The sequence below is a fragment of the Zonotrichia albicollis genome, chromosome 10, assembly GCF_047830755.1.
Source record: "Zonotrichia albicollis isolate bZonAlb1 chromosome 10, bZonAlb1.hap1, whole genome shotgun sequence".
Lineage (NCBI taxonomy): Eukaryota > Metazoa > Chordata > Aves > Passeriformes > Passerellidae > Zonotrichia > Zonotrichia albicollis.
The window spans coordinates 13,906,987-13,922,279 of NC_133828.1; the positions used below are offsets into that span (position 1 = coordinate 13,906,987).

General features: G+C 36.0%; 1 protein-coding gene across 6 annotated transcripts in view; it reads right to left on the reverse strand.

Annotated features, from left to right (window-relative positions):
- Nucleotides 1–5,304: 5,304 nt before the first annotated feature.
- The window catches only part of NCKAP1 (NCK associated protein 1), a 52,977-nt gene continuing 42,988 nt past the window's right edge, over nt 5,305–15,293 (reverse strand). For all 6 annotated transcript variants that reach the window (XM_014266975.3, XM_005486924.4, XM_005486923.4 and 3 more), the window contains 4 exons: nt 13,990–14,106; nt 10,016–10,125; nt 7,107–7,196; nt 5,305–6,477 (listed from right to left, as the gene is read on the reverse strand). In XM_014266975.3, coding sequence (XP_014122450.1) covers nt 6,361–6,477; nt 7,107–7,196; nt 10,016–10,125; nt 13,990–14,106 — 434 coding nt within the window. In that variant the 3' untranslated portion in view covers nt 5,305–6,360. The remainder of the gene's footprint in view (nt 6,478–7,106; nt 7,197–10,015; nt 10,126–13,989; nt 14,107–15,293) is intronic.

Genomic DNA, 15,293 nt, shown 5'->3' on the forward strand with positions numbered 1-15,293 from the left:
ACCTGTATGCTCACTTGCCTGGTGCTCTGTCAGACCCTTGCACAGCTGGCCTTTTCACATTAGTAGCTCCTGGCTGCTTATTTTTAACTTCACAACTCAGTTTCTCATCCCATCTCTGATTTACTGAAAAGTTTTAAAGTTGGGGAGAGTTGCTGAGGCTGCAGCTGCTGCTGTGACTCTGTCAGGCTGTTCCATGTTTTGCCACTTTATTTTTACTTCTGTGAGAGATAGCAATGAAAGTAGAAAATGGAAAGATACCCCAAAATTTAGGAAAAGCAGGTGGTCTATGAGCATAAATCCACACAATCTTTCAGTGTGAAGCCATTATACATTAACATAATCCACAGCCTAGTCTAAAATAAGTGTCCAATCTCTCAGAAAATATTATTTTTCTGTAGAGGTTTTTTGCTTGCTCACCAGATCTTTTAGACTCTTACAGCAGTCCACAGCATATCTAATGATTTCCAGTCCTTTGAAGTATGCACCAGGCTATGCTGGAGCCCTATCCCCCTCAAAACAGTGATTTGGGGGATATTTTGGGAACTCTGGGACTTTCAGTTCTCTATCCCACACACACTTCAGTTGTGGTAGAAAAAAAATCAGGGTCAGTAAATTATTACTATGCTTATTTTTCTCCAGTTATATCCTGATGATACTAAGATTTTTTTAACTATTTTTTAAAAGGTTAAATAATAAGATAATAGTATTGAGTACTAAATATTTTTAAGTTGGTTTAGTTCTCTACTCAAAAAACTTCCATAGCTCAACTAATACCAAGGGGGCAAGCTAGTGGCATTTTTCTAGGAATTATTTACAGGTGTTAAGTGTGGCCATTCTGCTGTCCCTCCCCTAGCATTGCTTTTACAAAATGCATAAAACCAACCTTCCAACAAGCTTTTCTCAGGTAGGGTGTGTTGTTTGGGGTTTTTTTGCCCCCACCTTTATAGAACCTTTGTTCTTACAACAATGCTCTCTGAAGCCTCTCTGAAGCCACAGGCTTGCAAACTAAAATTGGAAATACAAATCCTTTTGTAGCAATGCAGCTCACATGCATACATACAAATATTTACCAGTTTAACTGGGGAGAAATAACCTTGATCAACTCTTTGTGACTTAGAAAAGCTTGTGTATTTTACCTGCTCACAAAGGACGAATGAAATACCCAATGAGCCCATCCTCTCTTTGAAGGATCCCAATACCCCTTAGCAAAGGACTGAGGCCACCTCTAACCAGTGCCTGGGGGACCATGGATTAGCCAGCAAATAATTAGCATTATATGATAAAATTCAAATGCATTGTAACTTCCTTGTTGATAGTTTTTGAGTTTTTACTAGATAAAAGTTCACATATTTCCTCAGCACTCCAAAAAAACCCCCCAAAAAAACCAAAATTATGGAAACAATGGTGCAATTGTTTTCCTAATAAAGTTACCTCTAAAGCAAGTGCCACAGGCTCAACCCACTTTCTTTCTCAGCTCTTTGAAATTATTTGTCATCCAAAATCAGAAACTGCTGAGATGAACTCTTTCACTTACCTGATCTCAATGTAACACCCAACATCTTCCAGCTCAGACATACATGGAAATAAATCCAAACAGCACATACCTCCTTTAGTGTTTCATGAAAAACAGGCATGAGAGAGATGGTCCTATCCAGTTCTGCTGACTTGGTCTTGGCAAATAAAAGCTCATGGTAAGACACCTAAAAGTTTTACACTTGCAAGGATCCTTTATTTACAAATAGTCCTAAGGCTGGATAAGTTTGCTTCATGTGCAGTGTGGAACAAAGAGGATACATCAGCTGAAATTTTTAAATGTGGTTTTGAAGTCTGTGAGATACAATATAGATTTGATCCACAAAACATCCAATGACTTCAGAGTCACAAACTGGAATCAGAGTCACTGAGCAATGTCTTTCCCAACTTCTCTGCTGGCTCTGTGATAAGCATTTCCCTGTCTTACCTCCCTTGTCTTTTCAATCCTCTTCTGTATTCCCATAATTGACACGGTCTTAGTTTACAGTGCATTTGTTGTGATACTTTTCTTTCCTTTGGGTGACTATGCAAGGAATGGTTTCACTGTTGCTGAGACTGTGTCCTTGCTACTGTTAAAAAGACAGCTGAATTTGTATTAAGGACCACTGCTTTTGCCAAACATGAGACTTCTCTGCACTGGGTGCCCATTGAGATTCCCTCACATTCAGCCAGACTCAAAGGCTAATGCCAAGGGCAGAGAGGGCAAGAAGAGTTTGCAGATTACCTGTGATATGGTCTGTCCTGCATGCTGGTACACACATGATGTGAGCAGCAAAGTCTGTGCTCAGTGGGAAGTGAACTGGACTGTGAGCGCTGGGCTTGACACTGTGCTGTGATAACTTTGCAGCTCACATCTCTCTACACACAGGTGTCAGTATCATTTTGATTGCTTACCTTCACTTTTTGTGAGAAAGCACTTCATAAGATTACTGTGATCACGAGTAGGGCAACAACCTAAAGTCTACATGAGAAATTATTTAAAATACCCTTACATCATTCAAAGCTCAATAGAGGCTTTTCATTCTGAATGTAATACTCACAGATTCTTTTCCTGAGTTGTCTAAGACAGACTGACACCATATCCAGTGAACAGGTCGTTTTGACCCAGGAGTGCTAGAAAAAGCATGACTAATAGCAAATTAATATGGTTTTGGACACAGGTCAGGGGGACATTTTGGTTTTGCTATGAGTTAGTACAAATATTTACAGACTTTGTAACATGACAAATAGCAAAAACAAGGAGCGGTCAATTAAAGTAAAAAAGTTTAGTGATTTCAGGGGAAGATTTAGCTTTATCATTAAAATTATTTTAAAAATTGTACTTACAGAAGAATACAGGTAGAACTTCAGTACTTTTGAAAGCTGGTTATTTGACAACACTGAAAACCATTCTTACCCATGAAACCAATTCATATATGTGTGTATCTGCCATTTCAATTATCTTGCTATGGACAGCCAGCTGTGTCCATGTTTCAGGGCAAGCCACAAGGACTGAAATGGAAGCAGTTCCATGTATTCTTCCAGTCCTTAGTTTATCAGCCCATTTTTCAGGTGAATACAACTGCAATAAATTACTTCTATTGTATCCAAAATGCCCTATGGTGTTAAAGGATGCTTGAATTTGGATGTGAGACCAATTTGAAGCATATGTCTGAAAAAATCTCTTTGACTGACTGAACAGGATGACTTGCTACACCTAAGCTCCAAGCTTGGAGTTTTATTCAGCTCAAGGGAGCATTTCACAGGAAAAAAAAATACAGGATTAGTTCAGACATACCTGACCTTAAAGAATTTATAAGTTACCAGTAAGTAACTGAGGGTTTGGTTTTTAGTATGAATCACAATGCTGAATCTCAGGACAAGGGAAGCTTTTGGAAAAAATGCAGTTTAGAGGCCAAGCATATTTACTTGTGGTCTGAAATTCCTGAATCTGGAAGGAATAAGTTTTCAAGTCATACAAGCCCATGACGACCTGCTGAAGAAGGCTCATATCTTTCTTCAAATCACTGGCCTCATTCCAACATTTTCTGGGAGAATGCCTTTTAGTGTACAAAAAGTGGTACAGTCCAAGTGCTACCAATTCCTTTTCCTATATAGAAATCAAATTACTACAGCAAAAAAAGATTTAGGAGTAGCCCTTGCTTTCACTGATAATCTTTTGTCCTGGCAGACAGATCTTTTTAAACTGTAAAAATAATTCTGTGGGCAGCAACAGGACATTCTTCTTCTGCACTGTTTCTCACATGAGGCAAAACCCTCCCCCATGAATCAGACATTTGATCCAAACTGGCTCCATATGGGGCCAACTCAGCCCAGCCATCTGTGCTTCGTGCTCCAGGAATTACAAACACATTTTGTTTGTAATGGCACAAAAGGCCACCTGAGATGACTCCACATACAGTGGCAAGTGTTGAACTTACTAAATTGTGGACATGGTCTTGCAGGCTCCAGAGGAAAAATTCCTTCTCTATCTTCCTTCCACCAGGCTTGTGACAGTTTGTGCAGTGCATGGACACAGGCTGCCTTGAGAACCAGACCTGATGTGCTCTGCCTTCCATGAGCAGGCTGAACCCTAAACAGTCCTGTGGTTGCTCAGCTGAAAGCAGGAACAACAGAAATACAGCAAGAACAAAACAAGGAAACCCTTCCAGCCCTGCCCAAATCCAACCAACATAGGGATGAGTCCACATGATTCTTCCTCAGCTTTTCCCTTGTGTGGTTGGTTCTGATCTTGCCCAAGTTAAAAAGCAGCAATGTAGTTAAAGAGGCATCACCTGAGGGATTTGTGTGCCAGACACACGGGACTCCCACAGAAACTGCCATGTGTAAAAGGTTCATGCCTAAATCTAATCCAACTGTGTCAGAAGCAGCTTCTTGCAGAGATACTCAACTCATTACCTGTTTGCCACTGATTACCTGTTTTCTGCTGGTTCACTAACACCACAGACAGCAGAAATCTGGGATCTGAGGCAAATGGACACATACAATTGTTTTGTTAAAATATTAAAGGCACAAAAGTTATTTCTTAAACTTGAGTTTTTCAAGAATCCATCTTGAAAATAGGCATTGTTTTCCCACAAAAGGCTACATCAAAATCAAAATCTTAATTGAAATCAGAACATTTGAATGTATTAGACTATAAATATTACAGAGTAATATTTAAGAACTCATAAGTGTTGCATTCAACCTAATTACTTTATGAACAACTTCTTCATTATGGTACTAACTTATCAATTTAAAAACACTTCCATAGTTAGAACATAAAATGCATAATTAGGAAAAATATAGATGTACTGTCTTACTTCCTTAGGACAATTTTATTCCAGTACTTTTTTTCCTCTGGACAGAGGAAGCTATTGTAACTGAGCACACAACAGCTCTTTCATAACAGAAAAAGTTACCAGCATGCACAGAAGTTGCACCAAGAACAGGGGCTCTATACAATGTCCAGAGCCTGTTGAGGAACACACAGCTTTATACATCAGGGATTACAGAGCACAACCATCTGGTCAGCTTTCAGGCTAAATGAGCCCATGCTACCCTGCAAGGCCAATTTGCATGACTGATAAAAAAGGGACTATTATACATCTGTCTCAGTCATGCCTGATGTTACGGTTTTAGCAACATTCGCCCCTTCCAGGATTATTTCAAGTTTCATACTTTAACAATACACTTATTTCTATGGGTACAACTGGCATAGCTACATACTATATAAATGCTTTTCTTGCTTTATTATGTAAAAATAAGATTTAAAGGATAATGGCACTGAAGTGACATTTTTAACATTGTTTTTAATTCCTTCTTCCATCCTTTTACAAGATTCGCTATCGCAAAAGGCAAAAGGTGAAGGATTAAAAGAAGTCTTCACATAAAAGCTCTAAGGATTGATATTTAATGAACTGTGAGATGTAAATCAATGCACAACAGCACAGTTAAAGCTTAAAATACTAGGATAACATTTATATTAAAAATAATTCACCTACAGATAATACAGTCTAGTGTTTATTGTATGTTATGGAAGGTACACTTGAATTTCAAAAATTTAAAACATATAAAAAGTGGTTAAGGGCTAACATTTTATCAATATATGATAAATGTGTAAGAATGTTTATTATACAGCAGGGTACAATGGTAGTGTTAATGCCAACAGGGCACCACAGAAGTTAGTTTAAAAAAAATTTCCACTATGCTTTATACAAACACCACCACTTGCAGTTGTTTAAGAGAATTGGGAGAGGATCACTGTCTGTAGGATAAGCAGTCCTATAACATTTTTAATGTTAGATAGTGTCATAGTACGTAGATTGGTGAACATTTCAAAATAAAACTAGAAATGCTGTAATTACTTCACAGAAATGCACATCCAATATTTGTTTTCAATAAGAACAATAGGTACAAGTTTATAACTCTCCCTATTTGAAATAATTTACACACAGATGAAAGCTACTCTATGTAAAATAATCACTACATACATTTTTCTTCTGGGAAATAAACAAGCAATTTTTGTTTTGCATGATCAATATCAAAAAACATATAGCAGAAGTAGTATTTTTAAAACATAACTGGTGCTCTAAAGTTAAAAAAAAATAAAATAAAGAAAGGAATGAGAAAAGAAATTTTCCGTAAGTGTGCAACCTAAAATCAACCAAGCTTATATTGTAGTACAACCATATTAAGAAACCACTGTTTAGGAATACAACTTTATGGAAAAAGTTTATAATTCACAAAACTGTTCATCAGGCCATAGAGTAAAATAGCTCCACAGTTTACAGATAAAACTGAGGCCACACAGATGCGTGCTATGTCTTATCTCCAGTAAGTAGATACTTAGGCAGAGGATGTAACACTTTGTTTGTAGACAGCATGGTATGCATTTCTCAGCAAGACATAAGGGAAACAAGACTCCAAGAGATCCATTGTCAGGAATGGAGACTCCTGCACAATCTGAAAAATACCAGAAACACAAGGTTTTGCAGAGCACCTTCTGCTGCCTGCTACTGATAATCTGTTTCATTTAGATCCTTCCAGCCTGCATCCCATTACGACTCACATATTTCACAGTGAAAATAAATTGCACCAAGTTTATAGTAGAGCTTCTCCCTAGTATATGTATAGTATATTTTTGGGGATAGTATTTCCCCAGGTACTATCTACTTATAATAAACTAAACATACCTTTACATATAAATACAGTACAAACTAACATACAAAAAAAACCCCAACTTACAAAACCCCTTAAATTTAAACTCACTGCTTCTCAAAGCAAGTGTTTAGCTTTCCTATATAAGTAGTTATCTTCCAAAAGATACTGAATACTGAGAGGAAATCCTCTGAGCAGAGAGGATTCTCTCCTACACACTCTGAACACTGATTCTTACATGTATGGTAAGTACTAAGCAAACAGTGAAAATTATCTGAACGTGATAAAATGTTCTGAGCAATAAAGGATGATGGCAGGAACAAATGCACATTGGGGGAATGAAAAAAAAATACTGACATTAGAATGCCAGGAAGAACAACATAAAATGATTTCCACTGGTTTGTGAGCTACAAATAAAACACACAAATGCTCACCATGTCTAGTAGTAGGTAAACTGATTCTCGGTTCCTTGTAGTAGTTTTGTCTGTCTCCTGGCCAATCTTCAGTAGACTGGATGATGCAAGCTATACAAAATAAGTATTTCAAAGCCATAAATAAAACAAAGCATTGATGAGCTTCTGCTGTTTTGTTACACAAAGCCAATGGACTCATCATTGTACTAATAATGACAAAGGAAAGCAAATAATCCTGAGCACATGAACCATCACTGGCCTTTAGTCTCAATGTGCCATACTGGCTTATTCCTAATAGTGTTTAATTAATGACACATGCTATTTTAATATAAAAAGTGAATTAATTCATTGCAGAGAACTTTTTGTTGTAATCACTGGTTGACAATTACGATGTCTCCTGAAATCAATGACAACTCCCAGGGGATCAAGATCTCACTTCTGTCCGTCTCAATATACGCTTCAACTTACTACATTTTTGTAAGGTTTAAAGTGATAGAAATTTTTCTTGCTTGAAATTTTACCCATTTTGCAACAGAAGTAGCTTTGAAGAAATGTCATCTTAACTGTCAATGAATAATACTTTATCAATACACCTTCAGTATACACTCACTTCATTGTTACCAAACTGGGCCTGGATGAAAAAATATTCACAGTAGCTGTAGTTATAGTTAGCATCTGTATCTTAGCCAGTTGTATAAACTGGTGGTATGATTAAATATGGAGTAGAGGCTAGACAAGGTAGAGTCTTGTTAGTCTCTAAAAAGGGGGAAAATGATGACTATTGATTTTTGGGTTTTTTTCTCTTATATATTCTCTCTATTCTTCACATATATGTGGAGTTCTGTAGCCTATTATTGTATTCTAGCTCATTTTCCCAGTTCTTTTCCATGCCCTTTCCCCAGGCAGAAAACTTATTCCAGAGCTCCAAGCCCTGGGGAACAAGGCCCTTTGCTACCATGGTTCTTCCTGGCTACCAGGGTTGAGAACAACTTTTTGAGACACATTTTCATAAACAAAGGACAGCTTTTCATAAAAAAAGGACAGCCCAAGGGGAGGGTTCCAGAGAGGGAACTCAACCTGGGAGGGGGGTGATTGCATCACCACTTGTCCTCCTAATTGATACTTTTTGTCAATTATGCTCATTTGCTAAAGTTATACAAACTGTATTCACCCTCTGTGGGCTTTTGGGGACATTTTTCCATAACTGTCCCTGCAGCTCCAATAAAGATCCACTTTTATATTACCCCCCATAACAATATTATCTCTAGGTTGAAAATGGCATTGCCATAAGCAACCATGTTATCCTAGTTTTAGAAGATATCCTAGAAACTTCTAACATGTATTTAGGTATTTACTAGCTCAAGATCACAAAATATAGTAAAATATTTAATTTATAGATGCCTTGATACACCATGCTTTCATGCCTTACAGAAATCTGAAAAAAACCCCTTCCAACTTTCAGATGTACAATCATCATTTTGGCCTTCACAACATTCCTAAACAACATGTTTACCAGAAAAGGATTTTAAATTAAAATACTAACTTTAAAAATAGCTTTTTCACAACCTTCTTCTTGAAAAAGCTGTCCTGAATCAATTTTTCATATGAAGTTAATATGTATACTTCAAAAGATACATAGTACATATTCATCAGCATTAAAGAACCTCCTAAGGTTTTTTTCATATTTAATTAACTTGGACAGGAAAGCAGATCATCATCAGCAGTAATTTTCTTCTTAAGAGAACTGTTTTTCTTTCAGACTAACAGTAAGTGTTAAAAAAGAAAGATTAACAAAATATCTGAACCATCAAGTCATAGTCTGTGCAGTAAAAGCAGTGGTCTGAAAACAGTCCATAAACACTGAAAGAATGCAAACCTCATACCAAAAGTGTTTTTATCACATGAAACTATACTGGTTTTCTTCACTTGTCAAATGCATGCAACTTGATACAACCATTTCTCTTTCATGTTTTACATCCAGCACTTGCATTAGACAAGGTCAATGGCCATAGGGGTTTTTTCTGTTTTACAAAATGCAATGAATTTCCACAAGTGAAAGATGCTTTTACGGAAAAAAAAGAAGAAGAAAAATTGTTTCTGCTAACTTCTAGTTACAAAAGGTTACCTAAAATAAAGAGGGAGGGGCTTTTTCTCCACACATTTTAATGCCAAACAGAAAAATCAAAACCCACTCAAAATCAGCAGTAATTTTTTTGTAATTCAAGTGATGCTGCTGTTTTAGCCTTTCATTTCCTTTAAGTACTGGCTAATTAAGAGTAATTTAAAAAAATTATTTTTACTCAAGCAGCACACCAAAATGTATTTAAAACTGGTCATCATGACCTAAAAACTTCTGATCTTTTTTTCCTAAGCATCACTAAGGATTTCAGTAGCTTTCAACTTCAATCTATTCTGAGGCATAAAAAAATTTCCTCTTCCCAACTACCCTGCAACATGTTGCTACCTGGTTGTTCATGTTTAAGAAGAGCAGGCATGTCAAAAGGTACAATACCTTTTGAGGGATAAAATTCAAACCTGAAGTTTATCCTACTATTTCAAAGAAGGTAACTAAATAAAGTATCCAGTATATCATGGGGAAAATCAGCTAGACAAAATTTTGATTTTATATGCATTGAATATTTTTTGCCCACTCATGGGCCACACAATGTGAGAAATGGTATGTGCTAAAATACTAAAGATTGTAGTGAAAAAAATTATGACATTTGCCACTAATTTGCTTCTCTAACTTTCCAACATCACACAGAGGTGTTTATAAAGAACTATTGCAAAATCTAATCTATGTATAGACCTGTATATAGAAACATATAGAAAATAGTCTGTTGTGCACCAAAAGCAGTTTCTATTAAATCAATTGCATTGCATCCCAAACCAACAGTACATTTTAATAAATGGAATAAAGTTATACATACAGCCAAAAACTCTTTGAGACGGTCTTCAATGCTTCCCTTGTGGATGGTGAACAGAGCTGCAGCAATCTGATTGATAGCTTTTGCCAAGCAGTGAATGTTGTTGCAATGCCCTAAAACAAAAAACATTCAAAACACCTCAGCACCATGTTGGAAAAGACAGTATTCTTTGGAAAATACCACCAAATAGTAAAGAGATTTGTGGCAATGAAAGAAGGACTTTTATCATCTTCCATAATGAGAGCAAGAAACTCTTCCACTCAACTTGCTATCAGGAAAGTCCCCAGAATACAGCTCTGCCTTCATCTCCTAATGGTCACAGCAACCTGAGAAACAACCTGGGGCTTTTAGAAATAAGGGATATATTGGAAGTTTATTTGTTTTCTACAAAACTTTGAAGTGTTAACACTTGACTAGGCCAAAAAGACAGCATTTTCATAAGCTAATTGACTATTTCCCCTCTGTGTAAATGAAAATCTCGTGCCCAGACAGTATCACTCAGAGAGATCTGCAGGTACTCAAGAACAAAGGTGTTCTATTGCTCACTTTCAGATGTAACATTTACCTAAAATTCACCCAGGCTTCAGAGCCCTGGAAGGTGCTTAAATGACACCAGTTATTACAGAAAGCAGAAGAACTCAGCAAACCTGATATTTCTTCCAGGCAAATTAAGCCAAATATATCACTTTAATACAAAATTAATATACACTTGAGCAAGTATCTTAGGCAAGTGTGAGCATATGAAAAGGAGGTGGTCTTTGAAGGAGTTAACAAGTACTCAAGCATGCTGATTCTTGTTTTTTGACCATTGTTGAGCAATGAGCTCATCTTTTCATTCAGTCACTCCAAGTTCATGCTTGAATGGTGAAGTCAGCTGGACCCCATCACTCCACATGAGAAAAATCAATTTTTTCTCTGTGCACATCACTATTGTTACCTAAAATTACTTTTAGCTGTCATTTTATTGCCCAGTTTACTCAGTATCTTACTGCTCTGCAGCTCTTCACTCCTGTATTACCCTCAACAGCTTCACATGATACATAGATTTCCTCACCTCCCTCTTCAGCCCCCTATCCAGGTGCTCTGTGAATATGCTGACCTGTAGGTCCCAGAGAAGATCCCTGTGGATCTCCTTCAGCAGGGCCCCCACATTTGATACTCCAACTTTGTCTCCTATTTTTACACGAGCATCAGTCAAGAAAATCTGTTCTGCTTAACTCTGATTCAAATATGTATTTGTCTTTGAAGAGGCTCATTTTATTCAAGAGATTTCATTTTTATGTCTCAGGCTGTAGAAAAAGCATGAACAAGGGAATTCAGCAAAAGAACTGCTGTGTTCCAACTCACAACAGGTTTAAGTATTTAGAAAAGAACCAGGGCTCTTGCAGACTAGTATTCTATTCTATCCTCTAGTTGACAAATTAGATTTCTAGCCTGGTATTTGACTAGCAGTTCCTGTACTGGAAATAAAAGTGAAGGTCTGTTAAGACTTTGAGCCTTTATCTGGAACTAGTGGAAGAAACAGACTTGATCTTGAAGCAGACAGAGGGAATACAGACATTGCTACAGCTGTCCAACCACTGGCTGTATTTGGGAGATATGCCTTGCCAGATTAGAAAGCTGAAACTCCTTCAAATCTGTGACTCGTTGATGGATTAATTCAGGATTTGTCCAGGGAATTTACTTCATAAAGCAGAATTTATTAAGTTCACATTCTGGAAATACCATTTATATTAAGTGTTTCAAGCCAGATGTTCTACAATAAGGGTAGAACCCAAGAAAAAGCAGTATTATACAGGGAAGGCAGGAATGACAAAGTCTGTTTTGTTTGTTCAGTTATTTTTGTAGTGTGAACATTTTTTTTTTTAAGTATACCTTTTGGTACATTTTCTTCTCAAAGAGTCCACTCAGTAAAAAATTATGTAATACACAGGCCACAGCACACAGGATCAGTAGCAACTCTTAAATATGGACTTACTTGAGTGCAAGATGTAACTTCTCTACAGCCACACCTTCATGTCATCTATTAACTATATTTTAAGAGCTCACTTTGAAACAAGGCTTTGCCTGACTTCATCTTAAAGAGTTATTTAATGTAAATGAAACCACATAAACCAGAATTTTTAAGCTACATGATATAAAACAGGCAGAAGAATATCTGCTTATCTTCAACAGAAGAATTAACATTATTGTTTCAGCCTGCTAAAAACATGATAGTCATGTTTTTAGCATGCTGAGGGTTTTGGGAAGAGAGGAAATTTGAGGAAGCCAAACCCACCTGAGATTTAACCTGCTGGAGAACATCCAGCAAGCTTGACATTTTCTTAGCAATTAATTTGCAGAGGGTAAATGTGAAAATATAAACACCAGTAAAACTTTTAGTACTGCCCCCCTGGCAAGCCATGCAGGTTTTGAGACTCTAGAGTTGGTAAGATCCTTTGAAGGAGAAACTGGTAGCAGGAAGTGCTCCCAGAGGATTTCTTTTACAAAACTATAGATAATTTTTTAAGAGATGTGATCTTACATACATATAAACAAGTTCATTTGGATTGAGTAAAGACAGTCAACCTGACAAGTCTTCAAACAAGGAAGTTTCTACCCATGCACCACATTAGATATTGCCTGCTCTCACCTGTATTCCAAGATTTTTATTCAAGTGTCGTGACTTGGAAAAAGTTTGCAAAGAGCAATAGAAATAGTACAAGTGCACAAATAACAGAAAACAATTCTGCAGGTTACAGATTGTTCTCCCCATTCATCAGAAAAACCTTTTAACTTGAAAATTCACTGATTTTCAAAGCAATATTCAAGTTCTCCTCATACATCAGATTTATCTAACATTTTCAACAACTGGAGAAGTCTATGCTGTCAGTTTTAAACTGCAACTAGAGTCAGTTGCATTTTAAATGCAGATCCCTAATAGTTCAGATCCCTAATAATTCAAAACTGAAGAAAAGGCTGATTAATTCCATGTAAAACAACAACCTTGGGTCTCTAAAAAAACATGATTTGCACATTACATTAAGTGATACGGAAAGATTTTTAAACTTTTGGTATCTTCCTGGTACTTTAAAGATTCAGAAGCCAGGTTACAACTCCTTTTAAATTACAATTTTGAGCAAATTAAAAATAATGCAAGTTTCAAAACTAATTAAAGAAAACATGCATCCCAGTGAATGGAAGCAGTATAAACATGGTCTTTATGTGAGTCATGTTATACATTACAAAGGAAACAGCTTGAAGAGCCAAAAGGTGACTTTTGTGTGTGTTTGAACAGCACTGTCTGTCTTTTTTCAACTTAAAAAGAGAAAGAAAACTGTGGATTACATGCAAAGAATTTTGTTGAGGCAAAGATTATTTTTTCTTAAATAAGAAAGTTGAACCATTGTGTAGGAAATAATTCTGTTCGCCACTTACACCTTCCAGATTCTGTTTCGAAAATTTTATGCTTGGCAACATGAACACAGCACATAAAATATAGAAAGAACACCTTGTGTGACTGGCCCAAGGCCAATGTAAAGATTACTAAAACATTAGTACTTACTAGAATATATTATATTGAATAGTGTCACACTCATTAATGCAGAATGTGCGCTTGAATGATTCCATGTTAGGACAAGATTGCCCCCTGCAGTGTCTGAACTATTCTGAAAATTTCAAGTACCAAACTAATTTTTCACACAAAGTCATCTCAGACAAGAGTTAAGAAAATGCTTTCTAAAGTACTTTCAGAAGAACTTGCCTGAATTAAGGCTAACTGCTTTTTTAATTTGTTCACTATAATTAAATATAAAATTAAATATATATAATAAAATAGATTTTATATATAATATCTTTATATCTAAATATAAAAATACATAATATATACAAATATAAAATTAAATATAATTAAATATTAAAGGTGAATCTATTCAAGACGCTTCCAGAACTACTTGAAGACAGCATTCCCAGCAAATATTGAGCTGATTCTACATTACCTTCAATGGCAGGGCTGTACTGAGACATGACATTGCTAGCCAAAGTGGGCAAGGACACAGCCACGAAGACCATTAGAAGGCAAGCAATTTTATATTCTTCTTCTGGACTAATGTTTTCTAAAAAACATAAATAAGAAAGTTATTTAATTAAAGAAGTAATCTTGAAATATTTCCTTTCAGCTGCAGGTAGATTAGAACATAAACTGTTTGACCAAATTGAAATTTAAAACAAAATCCAACAAAGTCAATGTTTATATTGTGAAAAGAGGAATATTAATGTCAGTCTTGCCAAAAGAAACGGAGTAGAGCTGCAAAATATCCAATTTGTTATGCAGGAGAACAAAAACAAGCCACTGCCATGTTATTACTTCTCATGATTTAGTTAGTAAGCCTTTAATATAATGAACACAAGAGTGATCTTTTCATGCTGGTATAAAGCCAGTTATTGCTGTAGGCTAGGAAGAACTTCTCTTGCACCTCCCTTTGGCAAAAGACAGAAGGTGATGGTGCACTCATGTCAATTCACACTAAAACCTTGTGCTTACAAAAATGACAGCATGATCACACATTAGCCTAAGATTAGTTTTTTAAAAGTCAGCAATTACTGACAGGCAGAATTTATCTCTATGAAAACTGATTAAAAGCAAAACATTTCAAACTCCAAAAGTAACAATCAAAATCCAAGATCATAAACCATTATGAGAATATACAGAAATTCTCTTTGATGACCTAGCTTAAACATTTCATAGCTGTATTACAATGAAAACAATCTATTTAAAATGGCATTTTAGATACCAGATACCTAACAATAGTATACTTTTGTATGTTATACATATAATGTATATAGAACAAATACACTTTGGCTTGCCTTTTTTCTAAGTGCACAAAGAAATTGTGCTTGGGACTTAAATTCAAATATTGAATAGTATTTCCCCTCTCAAAATAACTACAATTGAAGTAAGAAAAAACAACTTATGTACCATTTTAAATATTCATGGTCTCATTCTAACATCAACTATTCAGAACACACAAGGAGGAAAAAGAGTAATGAAATGCTCAGTAAGGAAGATAGGAAAAAAGCTGAAGACCATCAAAAAACACTCAGGAGTCTTAATTCATGTCTTTGAACATGCCAGAGAAAACAAAACTGAAAAGCTTACACAGCAGTGCCTTAAAGCAACAAAGTGGAAGAGTGATACATGTTAATTCTCTAACATGTTTATTTTACTGTTTTCCCTTGTAAACTTCATGTTAACACTTGTAGGGCACACTGGCAACAAAATACTGTGAAATTCACAAGCTGC